At 33.3% G+C, this 20,583-nt stretch overlaps 3 protein-coding genes and 1 pseudogene across 6 annotated transcripts; 3 read left to right on the forward strand and 1 right to left on the reverse strand.

The window, feature by feature from the left end:
* Positions 1-8,294: 8,294 nt before the first annotated feature.
* LOC104718524 (pentatricopeptide repeat-containing protein At5g62370) lies at positions 8,295-10,049 on the reverse strand. 2 transcript variants are annotated; one of them, XR_015568656.1, is made up of 3 exons: positions 9,458-10,049; positions 8,910-9,004; positions 8,295-8,641 (listed from the first exon to the last, which is right to left on the reverse strand). XR_015568656.1 is itself a non-coding variant. In XM_019231328.2 (2 exons), the coding sequence occupies exons 1-2, from the start codon at positions 9,831-9,833 to the stop codon at positions 8,964-8,966; spliced, it is 417 nt and encodes a 138-aa protein (XP_019086873.2). In that variant the 5' UTR covers positions 9,834-10,049; the 3' UTR covers positions 8,855-8,963. The 2 variants fall into 2 exon arrangements, 1 of the variants encoding a protein (XP_019086873.2); XM_019231328.2 differs by lacking the exon at positions 8,295-8,641 and having other exon boundaries at positions 8,855-9,004.
* Positions 10,050-10,054: 5 nt separating this feature from the next.
* Positions 10,055-13,314, forward strand: LOC104718522 (type I inositol polyphosphate 5-phosphatase 2). Of its 2 annotated transcripts, none has more exons than XM_087469447.1 (10): positions 10,055-10,442; positions 10,541-10,646; positions 10,755-10,866; positions 10,995-11,087; positions 11,174-11,278; positions 11,395-12,262; positions 12,358-12,542; positions 12,631-12,739; positions 12,838-12,986; positions 13,077-13,314. In XM_087469447.1, the coding sequence occupies exons 1-10, from the start codon at positions 10,413-10,415 to the stop codon at positions 13,273-13,275; spliced, it is 1,956 nt and encodes a 651-aa protein (XP_087325573.1). In that variant the 5' UTR covers positions 10,055-10,412; the 3' UTR covers positions 13,276-13,314. The 2 variants fall into 2 exon arrangements, with proteins under 2 accessions (XP_087325573.1, XP_087325572.1); XM_087469446.1 differs by having other exon boundaries at positions 10,755-10,862; positions 10,991-11,087.
* Positions 13,315-14,236: 922 nt separating this feature from the next.
* Positions 14,237-15,926, forward strand: LOC104720267 (UPF0725 protein At4g17990-like; annotated as a pseudogene). Its single transcript, XR_015567769.1, has 6 exons — positions 14,237-14,398; positions 14,521-14,650; positions 14,752-14,955; positions 15,187-15,297; positions 15,388-15,474; positions 15,574-15,926. The product of XR_015567769.1 is annotated as a UPF0725 protein At4g17990-like (transcript).
* A 2,779-nt stretch (positions 15,927-18,705) lies between these two features.
* On the forward strand, positions 18,706-20,145 carry LOC104720268 (uncharacterized protein At4g17700-like). The gene is made up of 6 exons (XM_087468253.1): positions 18,706-18,762; positions 18,926-19,066; positions 19,165-19,385; positions 19,529-19,613; positions 19,696-19,782; positions 19,885-20,145. Exons 1-6 carry the CDS (start codon positions 18,706-18,708, stop codon positions 20,143-20,145), a joined length of 852 nt encoding a protein of 283 aa, XP_087324379.1.
* Positions 20,146-20,583: the final 438 nt, after the last annotated feature.

The following is a 20,583-nucleotide window of genomic DNA, read 5'->3' on the forward strand; positions in this document are numbered from 1 at the left end:
GGGGATAAAAAGTTCATGGCGTTCATGCTATTCTCTTTTCTTTTAAAAAAAAATGAATTAAATGCTTCAAACATTACAAAGTAATCACCATTTAACGTTCGATGTGTGTATCTAATTTACAATGCTTGCTCGCTGCAAATGCTCTAAGCATATCCTCTTTTTTTTTTTTTGGTTTTACTCTACGCATATTAGACAGCTCAAAACGCAATACTAGTCCTAGCTTCTGGTCCATATTGTGTTTTGTATATATGTGATGATAATGCCACTCTCTTGCTTGGTGGGATCTCCAATTCTCTCAAACCCGTATGGTTCTAAAAACGCAATGTGTGGAACAAAAGATAGTGATTTCTGATGTAGAGAGATCTCGCATTCCACTTTCCAATTTGTAATTTTCTATGCTAAATAACAACATCACCTTCGTTTTTAACAAAAAAAAAACATCACCTTCGTTATATTCCTTTTTAAAAAAGATTTTTTTTCACACGGCTTTACCTTTCCTCTTGTAATAAAAAGCGAATATTTATTTTCTTGGATTACCAATTGTTTGCATTGCTGTATAGATAAAGACCAATGACTTTTGTACAAATCTGTTTTTTTTTTTTGTGTGTGTTTTTTTCCCATCTTTTTAATATATACAATTGTATTAGGAAATGTCTAGGAAGTAAGAAGATAAGCGATTAGCTAGGGACAAAAACGTCGCCGGTTGCTGTGTGAGTAGTGACGAGTCAAGTCAGTGGCTCACAGCTGTTTCTAGGTACTGTAACGGTACTTTACAGTTATAACCGACATATACCAAATTTTGGTGTTATCAATTTTCACCCGTACCTTATTATTATTTGTATTGATCAGACGTTTTGAACCCCAAATGAAGAGACATAAATTTTGGTGAAAGTTTTAAAATAGTTTTTTTAACAAATTTTGAAAGGAGCCATATTATAGAGTACCTAAATTTGTTTTTTTTGTCTAGTTATATTAACATTTCTATATTTTCTATATAATTCAGCCCTAGATTAACTGTGCCCGAAACTCTAGGTCCAAAAACTCTAGATTTACAAGTTAAAATTTTGAAAATATGGAAAAAAGAAACAACAAAACAAAAATAGCAATTCTCTGCCGTTTAATTAAAAGTGTTGACATTTTATTCCTCAAACAAAAGAAACGGACGCATAATTGTTAACTTGTAAGATGGACGTAGGGCCCGAGTAATCACTTCATAAGGATGTATATCTCGTTTTTGTTTTTGCTACGTCATAGAGCTAAATAGTATGTTATTGCGGGGGGTCGTCATTAGTTCACATACCTTTGCGATTTTAATGATTTGGAATGAGTTGTAAAAGAAAGTGAAAGTTGAGGTCTTCAAGTTTGATTTCGTAAAACTTATGGGGTCAACTTGGAGGTTTAACTCAAACACATCCATCGTTAAGCGTTCTCCTTTGGCCTCACGAGGGGCCAAATATTTCCACCACCTCGTTGGTACAACACCGTACACACGCATTTCTCACTTTTAATATGTTGTTAGACACACATACACTGATACGTATACTAACTAATATACACGTATGCATGTACATATAATATAATGCAATATGGGTGTAATTAATGTAATATTGGATGGTTTTTATTAATTATGGATTTTAAGTCCATATTATCTTCTCTAGACCTGAGATCCCCTACTACTTATAAAAACTATATACTAAATCCAAAGTTCAAATTACGAAAAACTAAAGTTGATGCCTCGATGGTGTTAATCAAAATATGAACGTACGTACGTAGTGTTAGGGAAGATATACCTTATGTGCTGCGTATAGATTACAGTTCATTGTATTAATTGTCAATGACAGTATCAAAGTTAATGAGTTTTGATTTTAACACAATTACATGATTCATATGCAGCTGAACCTATATCAGAAAACATACCTAGGTTTAATCTGTTGGATCAAAATTAGGCTATGAACTTATGATACCATGTCTAATACATTGAGTTTGTAACTTAAAACCAACTGAAAATTATAGTCTATTGATTCTTATCTCTTCTATTTTGTGCCAAATTAAAATTTTATTTCAGATATGAAATTTATAATATAAAATACAACAAAAAGGTAAATATAGATTAATTACATTAATCAAAGTTTAGTAATTTATTCCAAATGAAAATTTAATCTAGACGTAAATAACTCATGTTGGAAATCCTATATTGTGAAAATTAAAATAAAAGCTAGTAAAACATATGAAGACGATGTACCACCCTATTTCATAACTGTTACATATGTTATTATTGATCAAACTATGAACGATTCTTTTGTTAATCTCTATATTTTATTTTGTAAATGTATATAGATAAGGTTTCTATTGTCTAGGCAATAGTAGATGTGCGTGTTACATTGATATGAGCCATATATATTAGAATATAAAATTTCAAGTATATGTGTGAAGACAAACGCAGTAGTCATTCTTTGTGTCACTAGATTTTGTAGGTTCACCCCACTATGAGAAAGTTAGTTTTCTTAATATATCAAGAAATAATAGTTAATTCCAAATTGAGCTACAATATTATTAGTTGTCAATTTTTGCCCCACATTAAATCACACATCGTGAGAGTTCCATACTGTTGTATGGTCGCTATGATGTGCGTGCTTATCTCGTGATATTGCTAATGAAATTTGCACACGATTCTACTCACTTTTTGGTGGACCAAATTGAAAAACATAAACAATTAATGTAAAAAGAAAATCAGAGATATCATAAACAATCATGTAATATATGTTAATTCTAATCAAGTAAAAGGACAAAATTTGAGATATGGTGTAAAGGAGTTATTTTGATGCACTATCGTCGACCATTTTTTTTTCCTTTTTATTGTCTTCTTTTTATTGTTAATCATCTATTTTTGCCTTCTCCTCGATTCGACAATGTCATTAATAAATGCCATAGGAATATGGGTAAGAATCGTAAGATCTGACTGAATTTGCCAAACATACCCGAAAAGTGTGAACATAGTTTGAAGTTTAGGTAGTGTTTAATTCGGTAAAAGTAACTAGAACGTTGTTTTCAAATGCTATTTAAAAAATATAATCTACCTTAGCAAAACTCTAAACAAAATTAGAAACTGACTACATCTAATTCTACATAATTTTTTTTTCCCTTTCGGTTTATCAAAATACTATTAACAGATAAGTTACACTTTTGTTTTATCAAAACTGTTCACTTTTGAAATAATTTCTCTAATGTTTTTTTTAAATAATTTCAACATTGGATTAAATTCAAAAGTTATGATCAATCTATTTTTCGAGTCTTTATCCGAATCAAAACAAAAACTAAATTAGTCTCTAGCATTTGTATTGTACTTAGATGGATATATATGCTCTCTTAATCTTAGAGTTTTTCTCTTTTACGAATATATAGTTGAAAATTCTAAGAAGACAACATTAAATTTGATTTGTTACAATATTAAGAAGAGAAAAATCATAACTGCAATTTTGTCTACGGAGGGGACCAAAATCCCAACCCCATGCCTTGTGTGGATTCATATGTATTCTCTTTTTTCAAAAATGTTTTGTGATGACTTCCACGATACTTCCATTACTCTATCAAAATCTTTTAGGCTATTACGTTAAAATTATCTAATTTTGAAGAGACGGTATTTGATATTCTCAAAATTTAGATATTTTAAAATTGAATTTTATCTATAAATTTTTTCATCTACATCTTTAATATTTTGAACAAATCTTAGATCATTTTTATCGTCTTTTATCCATCTCAAACAGATGACTTTTTTTCCTCCTCTTCCTTTTCATTGTTAATTTGTTCAGTCTTCTTCTTTATCTAAATTTTCTTGTTTTACCTTTCCATTTGTTTTTTTTTTAAACTAGTTTTTGTTCATTGAATTTTTCTTTTCTATTCTTTTTATTTTTTTCATCTTATTCTTCATTTTCTCGACATCTTTTCTTTTTCTTGTTGGACTATGATTAATTTTCACCGCTAACTTAGACATGCGATTTCAGCAAACTTTATAAACAAAATATCAATAAGTGAGAACCGAGTTTTGCTTTTCATGAAGCAAAAACCATATTTCATTTGTGTTTTTGTAGACAAACTGTTTTGATGGATAGTAATGATATGAAACTTTGCCATATTTCTTAGTACAAAAACATGTTGCCACACATCAAAACCAATAGTTGTTTCAACCATTTACACAACATTATTATCACCACAAAAAAATCATAACATTGAAATTGAAAGAAAATTTATACTCTTATTTTTTTTCTTGTCAATTTCTGAGGAATGTTTTCTATAGGAATTTCGTCGATAAGTTAATTAAAAATTATAATCTTGCAAACAATAAAAAAAGGAAAAAAATTTCGAATCAGTAATCCTATATAAATTTATAGAAAAGTCTATAAAAGATGCGACAAAGTCTACCAAAATTCACAAGGTGCGAAGGTTAACAAATACCACAAGCGATCAAAAATAAAATGGTTGGGTTTAACCAAAACAAAAATGTCTACTAATTGAACGCCATTATCATTATAATAAAAATAAATAAAGAAACAAACAAAAAAATTAAAACAAATAGTTCTTAACCAAACTTTCTATTAGATTACCAATTACGATTATTACTTGCGATTCTAAAAAATATTGGGGTGAAAAACATCTAACCAAAACAAAGTAAATAGAAATAGAAATTAAACCATTAATTAATTTTAATTTGACAATTTGACAAAAACAATTTGATGAGAAAAAATGTTGACGTAAAAGTTAACCACTGTATTATTTTACATTAGAATCAAAAGATCAAGATTAACGACAAAAAGAAAGCTACCAAAAATATATTGTAATTTTTACTATTTAACTAGTTTGTCTGATTCTTTTTAATTAATTAATTAACATGGTATAAGCTCATGTTTAAAACTAGATTGTAGATGACCCCATATTTTGATCCTAAATTCTCTATATATTTGAGTTTTCAACGTTGTAACATATAAAGTAAGCCCATTTTTGTATATAATTTTTACTAGGAATAAACTTTATAAGAGTAATAAATATTATAAATATATGTCCTTAATTTTTTCCAAAATTGGATGCCACATGCGAAGGTTTATTTTTCTATAACGTGGGTATACCTAAAGTATGCAATCTAATATATGTCCAAATTTTGTTGAACTCTGTCTAAATTTTCACGTAGTGGCAGACCTAGTAGCAGAGACATTGTTAAATTTGATAAACCTCGCAAGCCTTACGAATCTCAGTAAACTTAGTATGACTCAGCAAACTAAATTGAATTGCCATGAACGTATCACTAAATTTAAACATATTAATCAATATCAAATCTCTAAACCTTCACATATGAATCAAACCTAGCTAGATCTCTTAACTTTCCCATAAAATTTGATTAGTTTTAAACTTTTAATAATTGGTGTGTCCTATTGACTATACTTCAATGAACTATTATATTGTAAACACATTTCCAATGAACTATGTGATAGTAATTTGTACACTACTTGTCTGATTTGTAGCTTGGTGGTTGGGGAAAATGATTTGTGTGAGTAGTTATGACTTCAGTCCATTGAAAATTATGTGTGAAAATGAAAAAAAAAAAATTAGTAAAAATACAAAGTGGATTATTCGCATAAATTGCGTGTTGATATACTATTGGCACGATAAAGAAAGCAAATGACATCGACAGCGTTATAAAACCTTTTTATATGTTGTCTACACGTTACTATAAAACTTTCTTACGGCATGATTCTGTTTAATAACAATTAATTCAATAATTTTCCAAGTTTGTTAATCAAATACTGAAAATTAATTAGGGATCGGAATAATTGTTTCCTTATATATGGGTGCGCGTACAGGTATGTGGTCCATATGTACCTTTATACCGGCCTACCAATCGTATCTAATATTTGTGTTGGATTTGGTAAATTAAAATATACTATAGTTACTTCATATTATTATGTTAATGATCACGATAGGAAACTCCACATTTTGAATGTTTTCGACTGACCGACTTAATCAAATTTAAAGTAAACTATTCGATTTATAATGATTTGTTTTTTTTTTGGTTTTATTCGGTTTTTCGTAATTTTGTTTCTTGTGTGTTTAAAGGTTAGCTTTTGTAATAATTACCATCTTTCTTAAAATATCTATGGACGTGATATTTAGGAAAGTGGTAATCTTTGCTGTCTAAGTTTATTGATAGTAATGGATGATAATATATAAAACAAGAACAAATTAACGATCTTTAAGTAAACTAAAACAGCATAATGATAATAAGAAGTAATTCAACGTAAACCTGAGACAGCAGTTGAACTAAGAATTAATCTATCCAAATATATATTTGTTATACCGTCGCACTCGTTGATGATAAGTAAAATTATTTATATATATTTCCCACTGATCAAATTTAGAATTTATGGTTAGAAAAAATTATCCCATTAAATATTTTATGGTCAACCAGTGTCGTCGCGTCCACTTTTTGATTTAAGGTCCACTAATTTAATTAACTAACGTGATTAAATAGATTAAAAATTATACACAATTTGACGAATCAAACTAATTTAATTGAGTAGGGTCAACCGAAACTTTCGTAGTAACTCTCCTTACGTCCCATATTCGCAAATTGCATTGCATGGGCATCATTTGTAACGCGTCATTTTGTTTTATATAGTTATAATACTTAGTGACACTAATTTTCAGTGATTAATTAGATATTTCTTGATTAAAGAAAATAGAAACTATGCTGTCGGAAATTAACATATTTATACATAGTTTTGTAATCCACCATACAATATTGGACTGGATATTTTTTCGATATTATTTGGAGAGTAGATATCCACACCTGTTTTGGAAATTGGCAATAAAATTTTGTCTTTCGAATATTGAGTTTTGAAACATATCTAGACAATTATAAAACTTTTCTAAAGTGGGGATAAAGCGCATGTTCTTGATTTTTTTCGTTGTTTTCTTATGAATCTTCCAATTCATTATTCATAGGTATCGTCTAATATTTATTTTATCAAAAACATTAGTCAAATAAATAATCTATCTCTAACGCCGACTGTATGGCTGAAAATATTAGCTGGAGCTAGAAGAAGAAGACTCCTATTGAGAAAATTAATCGTTTATATATGTTTTCTATGAAAGTGACATTTTGACCTTTTTATATACCAAAAAAGATCAGTTTATTAAATATTATCCAGATAGCAGCGTTGGTTGAATCGGATTTGGTGAGTTTTTGGTTTTTTCTTCTGAGTTTTAGTTTGTTTTTGTTGGTTTAATAGAACCAGTGTAACTCAGTCAGATTCTTCCGATTAAATTACGTACCACTACCTTCAAAACTCTAAATAGACTCAAAGAAACATTAAACCAAAGATCTGGTCGGTTCGTAACTTCGTATATAGATTAACCAGGTCGGTTTGAATAGAGATAACCGCAGGTCGGTTCGAATATAGCCAAAAAACCGAAAACACGTGTGAGAAAGAAGGAATTAAATCTGACAGTCTTTATAGTTTTCTTTAATATGTCGTCCCCAAATAATAAATCAAAAATTGTAAACAAAATAAAATTGAAAAAAGTGGATCGCACAAGTTGGAGTTTGGTTCTTTTAGGGGGCTAAGACCATCTTTACTCCAGCTAACGGCATCAGCATTGGGATAACTGATTTGGGTATTTTTAGAGTAAAAATATTATTAATATAATGTAAGATCATTAGTTTAGATCTTTTGTTTAAGGAGTTGGTTATTGGGAGAACATGTTTAAAATCGTAAGATTTAATAATATAATGATCTAAATTATATTACAATTTTAAAAACTTAAAAAAAATAACATTTAAATTGCAAACTTAAAAAACTTATACTAAAATTCAAAATACAATACCAAATTTTTATGAAACAAAAAAAACATTAAAGATATAAATAAAAAAAAACAAACAAAACTTCCTCCAAACAAATAAATGTTTTCTCCTTTGCAAAAAATTGTATTCATTCACGAGTTGCCACGTCACCCAAGAACTGACCCAAAATCAGTTCTACATCAAAACCTAACAACATGTTCTTCACCCACTATTCTCTATATTTTTGATTTTAAAAAAGCTTAGAACACCCAAGGTGTTGGCCCAATGCAAATGGCCTAACTCTTTCAAGTTGCTCAAATATAAACTAATCATATATTAAATATTAAATACTAATCTAATTAAAGCAATCCATTTAGAACTTAAGAAAAATCTCCCTTCCACTAGAGAACCCCTATCACATTAACATTAAAATAGTATTTTTTTGAACATAAACACACCAAAATATAAATTGCTTAAGCTTTTTGAACACAAACACACCATGATAGAAGCTTTTTACACAAACACACCATGATAGAAGCTTTTTGTTTGTTGCAGTAAAAAAACAGAGCATAGAGAGATTAGAAAAAAGAGTAGAGAAGAAGATGGGAGCACACACATTTAACAAGTTCAGTAGTGTCAATGTGACACCACCTACATCTCGCCGAGACTTGTAGATTCTCTTTGATCATAGTAACATCTTAATTTGCTCTCACAACAGCTATATCATCTTCTAGACCTAAGATGTGCCAAACCAGCAAAGATTGTTCACTATTCTGCCTAATCATTCTTGTTTCCTTTCTCACATTCTATCTGCAAAGCTTTCATCTTTTGTGAATTTAGCTCATGACGCATACATTAGGAATAAAACTAGTATTAGTGCTTCAAAGTATCACAACTAAGATCATAGAAACAGAATCAGACTTGGCCAATGTAGACAAGGATACTGAGAATGCACAAGACGATTCACATACACACACAACCAAAATTCAATTAACTGAACTAGAGTCTACATATACACACTTTGCTGCAAACTACTTATATAGGATCCAAACTAATACATGCTTAGAGCGACACAAACCTGATCAAGAACCAGCTATCCTATCAACCATGCTTACAACTGATCCAATGCCACTTAATTGCAGAAGAAAGTGCTTGTGGCGAGTTGGACTTCACCTGAAAACAACCAAAAGCATACATCAAGTTCAGAAGAATGTTTCAACGACAAAAGAGGAATGGCAGCTACGAGATTGCCCTGTTGCAAATACCCTTCAAAAACAAGTCAACTACAAAACGAAGAAGAAGAAGAAAAATCATCCCTAAGAGTATCTAACATCCCAACTGCTTCATCCAAGTGTCCATGATCGCACAACCCCTTAAACTATCTCTTACAACACCAAAGCCATAAACCACTGCCTCCCTTTTTCACTTGTTCAAAGCAATGAAACCCCTCGAGAAATCGATCTTGATTACAAAGCTCATCAATTACTAAACTAAAAGCATCTCTACTAGGAACATAACCAGAAGCTATACTGCTATCTAAATGAGCTCTAGCTTCTTCATCGAACCTCCTTAGCTTAACTAGACAAAACACCATTGAATCTAAAACCGACGAATCAGGAACCATACCATTTCCAATCACACGTTCGTTGTAGAAAGTTTCAGCCAATCCAGGCTGACCCATCTCCGTCAGCTTCCTTATCAATGCGCCGCAGCAACACGAATGGAGTTCTATTCCATTGTTGCCCGCGAAATCAACAACTAAAGCCGCCTCTGAAATAGAAGAAGAACCATCGATAACACGGCTAATCACTTCCCGAGCAGAGTCTACAAGACCTCTCCCACCAAGTTTGACTATCAAAGACAAACATCGAGACCGGTGGTCACCAGAAACGGCGGAGACTACGGCTACTGAAGTGGAGGGAGATGGTTCAGAGGGAAGGGCACAAGAAGTAGCTTTTCTGGATTTCACTAAACGATAACATAAAGCCTTGGCCTTTAACATCAACCTGGAACTGCTGAATTGGATTCTGCTGAGGTGAATCACTATGAGTTTTAGGGATTCCGTCGAGAGAGAGATGAGAGAAGATCCCCAAAAGAAGGAAAAGAAAATGGCAAATTTTTTTTTTTTTCAATTAAACCGACAACCAACCAAAACATGCCACATAGCGTTGCTTATGCCGTTGCTCAATTCCTAAATAAGAGCAACTGGGAGAGAATCCCCCAGTAAAGATGCTCTAACGAAGGCTGTTAAATAACAGCCATAACTTTACTTCGAGAACGAACCCAACAAAAAAAAATAATATCAGAGAATTTTCATCATTACACCTTTTTTTTTATTTTTCTCTTTTGCCTTTGCCTTCACACGTCTTCTTGTTTGTATTACTCTTCACCTTTTTTTTTTTTTTTCTTGTGTCTTTTCTTCTTGTTCTTGTTATATCTCTTCTTCTAACCTCCTTTTAAGTCCCTGTGACTCTGTCACTATTATAAATATCAAGAACTCTGACATTTTCCCTCTATTCAAAAATTCTCCTCCCACAAAGAACACAAATCTCAAATCTCTCTTTATCCGAGATCTGAGAAGATGAAAACAAGACGTGGGAAACGTCCTGAGGTACACAAGATTAAGATTCTCTTCTCTGTTTTCTAGTATGTTTCTTTAATTCTCTAACCATGATCTTTTCGTTTTTTCTTTTTATGTTAAAAAAACAGAAGTTTTGGCCTTCGATTGTGATGAATAAGTGGTTGAACATAAAACCTAAAGTGTACGACTTCAGCGAAGACGAAATTGATACAGAGCCTGAGAGCGAAGACGATGGTAAGCCTTATCTTATTATTTATCTTGAAATTTTTGGTCAGATTTGGTATATAGTTTTTTTTTTTTTATCTTTATTTAATGTAAAATTTTGTTGGGTCCTATTTACAGTATGTTCGGTCAAAGACGTCCCTAATGTTCACTGTGCGACTGATGATGAAGATAGCCATATTAATAGTCGTCGAGGAAGCGAAGCTGATCACGGCAGTAATATTTCAGGCAAGTTTCTTGTTTTCATTTATAAAATTAAATCAAATAATATCGACTATTCAGAAATGAAAATAACAGACAAATTCTAATATTTTGTTTTTCTTGTTTTATTTTATTATTTTTTTGAAATCCTCTAGATAGTGGTGGTGGTGTGAGGAGTGGTTATCAGAGGAAACACCGGCGAGGCAAATCGGAGACTTTGAGAGCTCAATACATTAACACAAAGGATATCAAGTAAGGGTACTTCTGTAATTCCATCTCTTTTTATCCCGGTGAAAATATCTCTCAACTTTTACTTATGTACGTATGGTGAATTGTAGAGTGACGGTGGCTTCGTGGAACGTCGCCGGAAAACGTCCTTCCGATGAACTCGAGATTGATGATTGGCTCTCTACTGATAACCCTTCAGATATTTACATCATCGGGTAAGTTATAAAACTCACAAAACTCTTATTTTATTTTATTGATTCTCAGAAACAGAGTAATTTTCCTCTGTTTTGATGAATTTTATAAGTCTTAACTGATGTAAAATTTATAATAGGTTTCAAGAAGTTGTTCCTTTAAACGCTGGGAACGTTTTTGGAGCAGAAGACAGAGGTCCTATTCCGAAATGGGAATCGATAATACGTAGAACATTGAACAAATCCCATAAAGAATCAGTTTATGATCAACCACCAAGCTGCACCAACAACGTTCTTCATAGATCTCACAGTGCGCCGTCGTCTCCTATCTTAGCACAACAAGCAAACTCCATTATCGCTGATGTCATGGTGGAGAATCTCGTTGCCGACCACTCGCTTGACTTGGCTACAAACGAGTTCATCGATGCTGCAACGGCTTTACCGAGTCTTGAACCAGAGCGGAATCCTAACATGGACTGGCCGGAACTAGCTTTAGATGGCAACCCTCAGATAGTTGGATCAGAAGGGAAGCTAAGGAGGGTGTTTAGCAGCAACGCGATGCTAGGGTTTAAGCTACCGGAGAATCCAACAGGAGCTAGTAGGTTTGCTTCGGAAGCAAGACACTTGAAACGGTCACGGAGCTTTGAAACGTTAAAGTTGAGTTGGAATGATCTGATTCTAAAAGAAGAGAATGATAACAATTCCTCCTCTTCGTCCGAAGCGGAAGAAGCTGCGAAAACCCTGTCTGATGATTCATCAGACGGAGATTCGTCTTCCGATGATGACGAAGAGGAAGGCGACAAGATCAGAAATAGTTACGGATTGCCTGAAGATTTGGTGGAGGAGTGTCGGAAAGTGAAAGATAGTCAAAAGTACGTAAGGATAGTAAGTAAGCAGATGGTTGGGATCTATGTATCGGTTTGGATCCGACGACGGTTAAGAAGACATGTCAACAACTTGAAAGTCTCACCGGTTGGAGTTGGCTTGATGGGTTACATGGGAAACAAGGTAAAACAAACCCCCCTAGCCCTATCTTCCTTCCCAAGTAATCCGTTATAAAAAAAGTACCTAGCACTTGCTTAATATATTTGATATGTTTCCAGGGGTCAGTGTCGATTAGCATGACATTATATCAATCACGAATGTGTTTTGTGTGTTCACACTTAACTTCCGGCCACAAAGACGGTGCTGAGCAACGACGTAATGCTGACGTCTACGAAATCATACGTCGGACTCGTTTCGCCTCGGTTCTTGACACCGATCAACCAAGAACGATTCCATGTCACGAGTAAGCAAAAAAACAAGATTACAAAACACAAAGCATTAAACGTTTTTTCTTTTACTAATTGGGTATTTATGTCGGAAATTTTCAACAGTCAAGTATTCTGGTTCGGAGATTTGAACTACCGACTTAATATGCCAGACGGTGAAGTAAGAAAGCTTGTGGCACAGAAACGATGGGATGAGCTCAAGAACAGTGATCAGGTTCGGTTTAGTTTGGATATTACTTTGTTAAGTTTGCCTTCATATTATAGTCTACTTTTTTAAGCTAATAACACAAAACATTCAATTTAACTTAACAGTTGATAAGAGAATTAAGGAGAGGGCATGTTTTTGATGGATGGAGAGAAGGAGCGATTAAATTCCCTCCGACCTACAAATACGAATTCGATTCGGATCGTTACGCCGGAGAAAACTTGAGAGAAGGAGAGAAGAAGAGAGCTCCTGCATGGTAAGTGACTAAAAACAAATTAGAACATTTTTTAATGGTTACAAAACTTTGTGATTCTTAAAGAGTTTGGTCTGTGTGTGGTATTACCAGGTGTGATAGAATATTATGGCTAGGAAAAGGAATAAGACAAGAGTGTTACAAGAGATCAGAGATAAGGATGTCCGATCACCGGCCAGTGACTTCGATATTTAACGTCGGAGTTGAAGTTTTTGATCACCGGAAACTTCAAAGAGCTCTTCACGTTAATAACGCCGCTGCTTCTGCTGTTCACCCTGAACCTTCTTTTTGAGTCTAGGTGTCTTTGCAAAAATATTAATAGTTTTCTACACTAATTTGTGTGATTTATTTTTTATTACATTGGAATAATTTATTTGTGGGGTTTTGATTTTTTGTTCTTGTTATGTAAAATCTAACCAAAAGTCTTTTACGTACAGTTTTACTTGTCTATGTATACGAGCCTTTTCATGGTTTAATATTTTTCTTTTTTCAAAAAATTGTATAACGATACTTATATTTAGTTGATCCAGCTCTGAAAAAACCATTTGACATTTACAATTTTATATAACAAATGCTCAAGAGAAATATATAACAAGATTTAGTTGATCCAACGTGGAATGTGGACGTGTTCTTATAGAGATGACAAGATTTCGTTAGGAAGATTCAGACTCTTGGTCGAGTAATTCACCTTATGGTGTGGTGTTGTTCATGACTTGTCTACAGTTTCAGAAAGTAGTTTTAAGCATCAGAATCCGTTTTAGACCTCTATGGAGATGATTGCTCTGACTAATAGCCTAGGAAATATGTAAATATTCTATAAAGCCTAGATTTACTAGGATTTACTCTTATCACGTATAGGCAACATTGCCGTTTCCCCTAGTGTTCCCTATTTGTTATGTTGTTTATGTCCAGAAAGTGATTGTGGAGTTAGTAATTGTTGGTTGGAGTGTTATGAGCTGGTGTTGAAACAGCGTTTACCTCCAACTTTTTCTACAAAGACCTAGCCGACCGAGACTATATATATATATGATGATGAAGTGTTTGCACTGAATGCAACACATGAGCTACTGCTAAACCAGAGTTTTGCTTCAAGACTTCATGCACAAATAGAACCGAGATCGTGGCTCTAGTTTCTATTGGAATATGAGTAGTATTATTGGTTTACTTTGGTTATTGTATTTGGTTTAGTTTATTATTTTACGATTGAGAAGTAATAACAGAATTATCTTATGGAAACTGAGCAAAGTTGAGAATAGAGGGAAACCCTAATCATTAGCCGAGAAAAGTTGAGAAATCTCGTGACGATGAGTGAAGAAGACGACTATGAGAAGCAAGAAGAAGACGACTATGAGAAGAAAGAAGAAGAAGAGGCTGAGAAGCGCAGGAGGTTTTGGGCTCGCGTGGGGGAATCCGAGGTAATAATTCTTTCATCTTCTTAATTATCTTTTAGGTTGATTTAAAAACTCTGTTTTTGACCGGGAAGATCCGATCAGCGAAACCCTAAACTGGTTTGATTTTGTCTGATAATACTTAAAAGGGGTTCGATGTTGAGCATTTGATGAAAACAAAACCAGAATGGTGTATGCTCGATTATAACAATTCTAATTTCTATGGTGAAGTCTTCCTTTATGCTAAGTTGGGGATCCTTGAATACAACATTTTACAGGGTGAAAATTCTGATTTCTCCCATCCTGATCTCGTAAATATATACACAATATCATTTTTTTTTTTTTAATTTTTTTTTTCTTTGTAATCAAATGATTTCAAGGGACGAATTTGCAGCTCTCTTACATAGAGAAGTGCAATACAGAAACCAACTATGCATTCTCCGTTTATTCTATAACTTTGGTTGCAAAAGATCCAGCTGCAGGTGGTTCCCTTGTAACTTTTCAGACCAAGGTTTGTGAAGAAAGCCGCTATAAAATCAAGACCCTGACGGTCACAACTGCAAGACTTAAGTTAGAACCACAAAGTAAAGTGTTGACACATTTTATATCATCAGAGAGTAATAGTATATAAGGTGCATTACTTTATACACTTCTACTGGAAAAGTAGTGTTGACACATTTTATATCATCAGAGAGTAACAGAATATAGGGTGCATTACTTTATATACTTCTACTGGTTCCTCTCATATTCTTGCACCATTTAGACCCTCTAGGTTCCCGTAATAATCTCATCATGTGTGTGCTTAATTAATGTAGTGGCTAACCCCGAGCATCATGGATCTGTAAACGATTGCGCCCAATTTAGATTGCCTGATGAGTGGCCGTCATCAGAGGATGCTTTCAGTGATAAAAAAACAATACTATGTGGTAATTAAGATATGGCAATTTCGCTTTTGCTTTTTTTGCACATGACACATACAGTTCAAAAATGTAACTGTGATTTGTTTGCTTTTACAGCTGAAGAAGTCGGAGCTACGAATATATGACTGGATTCGTCTGTACATGGAACTTGCATTCCTCCATGCATATGAATATCTTACAAATGTAACAACCTTTTTCCTTTTCAATGACACCTCCATCAGTAGCTCTCTGTTGTTAATAAATAATAACACTGTTTTGTTTTTTTTTTAACTCTTGTCGCAGCCTAATCTGTCAAAACTGGTTATTATGAAGGCAGTGGTAGAAACTGAGGAAAATTTGAAGCCGCCAAGTGAACGACTCAATGCCAGAAATGCTGTTTTCTACATATGGTACAGGTACTACCCGAATAAGGGTCGGGCTCCTAATAAGAGTCATGGTCACAAGCCTCCCCGTGATCGTGTCGCTATAGTTAAAAAAACCATGGAAAAGGGACGCCTCACACTCCAGTTTGATGTTCGGTTTGCAAAAAGTCTTCTGTAAGCTATCTAGTCCAACTCTTATGAGTCTTGTAATACTTTATAAGACTAGCTATATCCATTTGGACATATTGTGGTTTATATATGGTTATTCTCGTCTCTTCCAAATGTTTTTACTAAGAGTTCTTGGCTTTGGTGTATGTGGAATATTTGAGAAAGTCACACTTGACTGTTTCAAATTTCAACTGTTTTACATCCACAAATTTCTTAGTTTTGGTTTTTGAAAGAAAACCGAGCTAAAAAGCAGAGTCTACTAGTTTGATTGTCTTTGAACTCTTTACAAACAACTTCACTTTATGATCCAAGTAAAACTGTTTAATACATAAATTTAGATGATCCAAGTCGGAAACCCATATTTGACATGTAAATAACTAATAAATTATACATATAAACCTAAATTATACTGTATATGGGATTTCCCCATTTTCTCCCTCGATCGAGATATTCTCTGTTTTGCTCGAAACGATTGATTGAATTATCAAAAATTTGTAACGCGAAGCGCAAAAAATAAAGTAGAATTAAATGCAGGGAGTATTTAAATTGATATTAGATTATCAAATTTTTTTATGATTTACGTGATCGGACTAATAAAATGAAGTATCCAGGCTCCGTTTAGCAAAAACCCAATTGATAATTAATATATAATATTTTTATAATTAACTACTTAATATGATATGCAAAATTCTGATAAAAATTCTATAAAAAATTTGAAACAGGGTTATCTAAAACTGTTGCTCAAATAAAATAATTCAAAATCTGTTGACTATTTGACAGAAGACATGTGAAAGAAATGAATTGAAAAAAACGAAGGAGTAGTAAAAAAAGACGCGGATATATCATGTATACCGCGTTGTAAGTTCAGTTGACTTGCGTCATTATATATTTCTCGCTGTCAAATACTTTGACATTGGGTTTGTTCGTTTGGTTGACGCAGGCGACTGCGGCAGCAGCAACGGCTGCGTTTACGTTTTTAACCGCTGAATCAAAACAATGTTTAAAAATGTTAAACGCAGGTCGTAGCGTTTGCCGCAGCGTCTTGACGCAGGTACCTGCGGCAATCAAACGAACAAACATATTAGCGTAAAATGTTTAATTACAATTTATATGGTTTAAAACAGTACAAATTTAAAAATTTTAATTTGAACTTTATCAGTAGCCAAAAGAAAAATAAAAGTGAATAAATATTTAACAGTGCAAATTTTTGTCTTTAAAATCTGGAACATAAATTTAATGGTTTATTTTTCTAATGCAAAAAAATGAGAAAAATGCCCGTTTTTTAAATTAATTCCAATGGTTCCAATTTAAATAAGAAAAGGTTACTTTCCATGAAATTAGTTCCAATTTCTCAAAACTATGTACCAATATTATCTGCAGAACAATTAAGGAAGGAAATATATTCATGCTTTGGGAAATCAATCAACTTGAACCAAAACCATAGTTGTTGATGAAGAATTGGAAAATCTCACATCTTATGTTGCCGAGAATATGAGATCCTCTGAGGGTGAAAAAAAAAAAATGCTTACCATTAAAAGTATTATTGAATAACACTCTCTAAACTTATACAAGATTGGGAAATAAGTGGAAATTTGCAAATTAAACAACATAAAAGACCTCTATAGGATGATGTTAAATCAACCGGTTGCAACACAATACTAAATAATAACAAGGATTACATGTTTTTGGGAAGTTGTTGAAAATACACCAAGCTAGGAGTTGTTTGTAGAGAATTAGAAGAGGACATCAGACTCTGCTCGAAATCATAGATCTCACGGTTTTTATATTTCTAGTTTCTTAACTGAATACAAATGTGTCTTTATATCTACTTTTTTTACTTTTTGGTTTGTAGAAAACTGTTGGACATATGGAGTTGTTTAGTGCTTGGAGATGGATCAATAAAAAAAGATGACTAATTTCGATATTCTACATTCATATTCAAGATTGGTAAAAACTAGAAGTGAAATACCTTCTATGATCTTTACCTTTTTGTTTAGTTGCTTACATACATGTGTGTGTTTAACTAAAGAAGATGAGAAATTCCGAACTTTTAGCTCAAAATATCTCACTTTTTATTGTGATGAGAAGGAGCGGTCCAAAGAAGCAGCTAAGAGTGAAAAAAATAATGACCACCACTATTATGGGTACTCGACAGCTACAACTCTTAGGTTCAGGCTGAAAAATGGAGTTTCAGAGGAGGATCCTAGAGATGCCAAGATCGATTTTGATTGCATTAGAGATGTTCCTGAATGAAATCCTCCAAAACAAAACTATACCAAATTGGGAAACAAGTGGAAGTTTGGACATCAAACTATATCAAAGACCTCTACAGGATGCTCTCATAAAAACTAGAAGTGAACATATCTAGTACAAACTATAAGTTGTATAAAATGCTAGTGTCCACCGATGGTGAAAAATCTACACTTTCTTTTGTATAATCCACTTGGTCTTTGTGTAGTAGCATAAACGAAATGCGTTTAATAGTAACTTTTAAACTAAAATTATTCGGACATGATCAATTACAAAGGATGTTGTCAATACAAAAGAATTATGATTATGTTGACCACTAGTTTGACATATCAACATCAAATCCACTGCATCAAAGTCAATACTTTACAATACTATGATTAAGTCAATAATAAATAATTGATTGAGAAGTACTGTACCTTCATAAATCTTACAATAAATTTTTTTTTTCATGAAATATTATTTGTTATAAAAAGATATGGGCTGTGGAGGCCCAATATAGACCCATATCATATGAACAGAATGTCTATTGGAAATCTAATCGACGAACTATAAACCTTTTAAAAAAACATCATAATGGTAAAAAAAAAAAGCATCATTAGCCGCTTGATTCAGAAGTGCAAATTAGTTTTGCTAAATGGACGATTACGTCATGGAGAAGCTGGTGTTTTGGACTCGATTCGGTGAATCTGATGTAATTCTCCATCTTCTTTGGACCATAAGCCTAATCCTAACCTTACGTACTCTAGTTATTCGTGTTCTATTATTGTTTTTGATAAAACTCTGTTTTAAGAATTCGATAATTAGTCTTTGACTGGGATAATGGAAACCACTAACTTAATTTTCATTAATCTCAGGGGTTCGATGTTGAGCATTTGATGGACACAAAACCATCATCATGTTTTCTGGATTCGTGCAAGTTTGAAGATAATGATGAATACCCTACCAAAATCGTCCTTAATGCTAGGTTGGGTATCCATAAGTACAATATGCTACAGGTGACAAAAACTAGTCTCCTCTTGTTTTTTTTAATATTCTTCTTGCATTCGAGAGTGATGATTCCCTTATCCAGTTCTTGTTGATGACTTAATGTCAGGGGACTAACTTGCAACTCAGTTCCATAGAGAAATTCAATAGACGATATAGCGTTGTATATTCCGGTTACTATATAACTCTGGTTGCTAAAGATCCAGCTTCAGGCGGTTCCCTTGTAACTTTTCAAACGAGGGTTCTTGAAGAAGGCTTTGACATCAAGCAACTGACTTGTACTATTGCTCGACCTAAGTACGGACCACGAGGTAAAAGTGTTGTCGTTGACAGATTATTACATCATAGGGCTGGTCGAATATCTTGCATTGTTTTGATTGATACTATTACTAGCTAGCTCCTCCTATCATACTTACCATTTAGACCCCTTGTAATCCCGTATGTGTTTATTATGTCTTCTCCCTACTTATTATGTCCGTTGATGATTGCTACCAACTTGGATTGCCTGACGAGTGGCCGTCGGAGAATGTTTTCAATGATAAAAAACGATATTACGTGGTAAGATTGGCAGTTTCACTTTTACCCCTTTTGGCCATGATCACTGTCCAGTAGTATATATGTTTGCTTTTTTGTTTTACAGATGAAGAAATCAGAGCTACGAAAATATGGTTGGGTTCGTCTATACATGGAACTTGCATTCTTCAACGCCAATATGAAACTTAAACATGTACGTACGACTTTTTTTATTTCCGTTCTTCCGTTTTCAGTGGCACTCCACCTAGTGGCTCTCTCTGTTGATAATGGTGTTTGTTTTGAACTCTTGTTGCAGCTTAATCTGTCGAAATTGGTGATTATGAAGGTAGCGGTAGGAACTGAGGAAAACGTGGAAACGCCAAGTGAGAGACTCAAGGCCAGAAATGCAGTTTTCTACATAAGGTACAGGTACCACCCGAATAAGGGTCTGGCTCCTAAGGCTCATGGTCACAAGCCTCCCCGTGATCGCGTGGCTATAGTGAAAAGAACCATTGACAAGAATACCGGATCCCTCACTCTCCAGTTCGATGGCAGGCTTTCAAAAACTCTTCTGTAATCGAGTCCTACTTTAGCTTCTAAACTCTAATTATGAAGCTTGTAGATCCATTTGATAATATAAATGTGGATCACATAATAAGCTCTCAACAAAACTTTGTAGTTCATATTTACTCCCTTGCCTTCCAACAAAACTCGCATATATAACTATTTTATCTGTTTGTTTCTTTGTGTTGATGGCGTAATGTGATCATCCTGTGGTCTTCAAATTGCACGATCAATTTCGAACTAAAACAATGCAAAATAAAACCTCTGATCATATACAACAACTAAAACCTTGAATTTTTTTGGCATGTTTGTGGCTAAGAGCTTACTCATGGTTAAAATCTTGGGTGCAAATGGATGACTTAAATTAATAGGTTGAATAAGTTGAATGATCATTCAGCCAATTTTTTACCATTTGAGATAAATAAGTTGGAAAACTTATTCAACTTATTCA

Source organism: Camelina sativa, chromosome 10 (genome assembly GCF_030686135.1).
Source record: "Camelina sativa cultivar CO46 ecotype springtype chromosome 10, ASM3068613v1".
NCBI lineage: Eukaryota > Viridiplantae > Streptophyta > Magnoliopsida > Brassicales > Brassicaceae > Camelina > Camelina sativa.

What these genes read in the sequence shown, in the direction of transcription:
- LOC104718524 (XM_019231328.2), bottom strand. Translation starts at nt 9,833, where the DNA reads ATGTTAAAGGCCAAGGCTTTATGTTATCGTTTAGTGAAATCCAGAAAA. An exon ending in CGAACGTGTGATTGGAAATG is followed by an intron (nt 9,005 to 9,457) that starts GTATGGTTCCTG and finishes GGTTGTTTTCAG; the next exon opens with GTGAAGTCCAACTCGCCACA.
- LOC104718522 (XM_087469447.1), top strand. Translation starts at nt 10,413, where the DNA reads ATGAAAACAAGACGTGGGAAACGTCCTGAG. An exon ending in GGCAGTAATATTTCAGGCAA is followed by an intron (nt 10,867 to 10,994) that starts GTTTCTTGTTTT and finishes TCCTCTAGATAG; the next exon opens with TGGTGGTGGTGTGAGGAGTG. An exon ending in TCAGATATTTACATCATCGG is followed by an intron (nt 11,279 to 11,394) that starts GTAAGTTATAAA and finishes AATTTATAATAG; the next exon opens with GTTTCAAGAAGTTGTTCCTT.
- LOC104720268 (XM_087468253.1), top strand. Translation starts at nt 18,706, where the DNA reads ATGGACGATTACGTCATGGAGAAGCTGGTGTTTTGGACTCGATTCGGT. An exon ending in GGTAAAAGTGTTGTCGTTGA is followed by an intron (nt 19,386 to 19,528) that starts CAGATTATTACA and finishes CCTACTTATTAT; the next exon opens with GTCCGTTGATGATTGCTACC. An exon ending in CCAATATGAAACTTAAACAT is followed by an intron (nt 19,783 to 19,884) that starts GTACGTACGACT and finishes CTCTTGTTGCAG; the next exon opens with CTTAATCTGTCGAAATTGGT.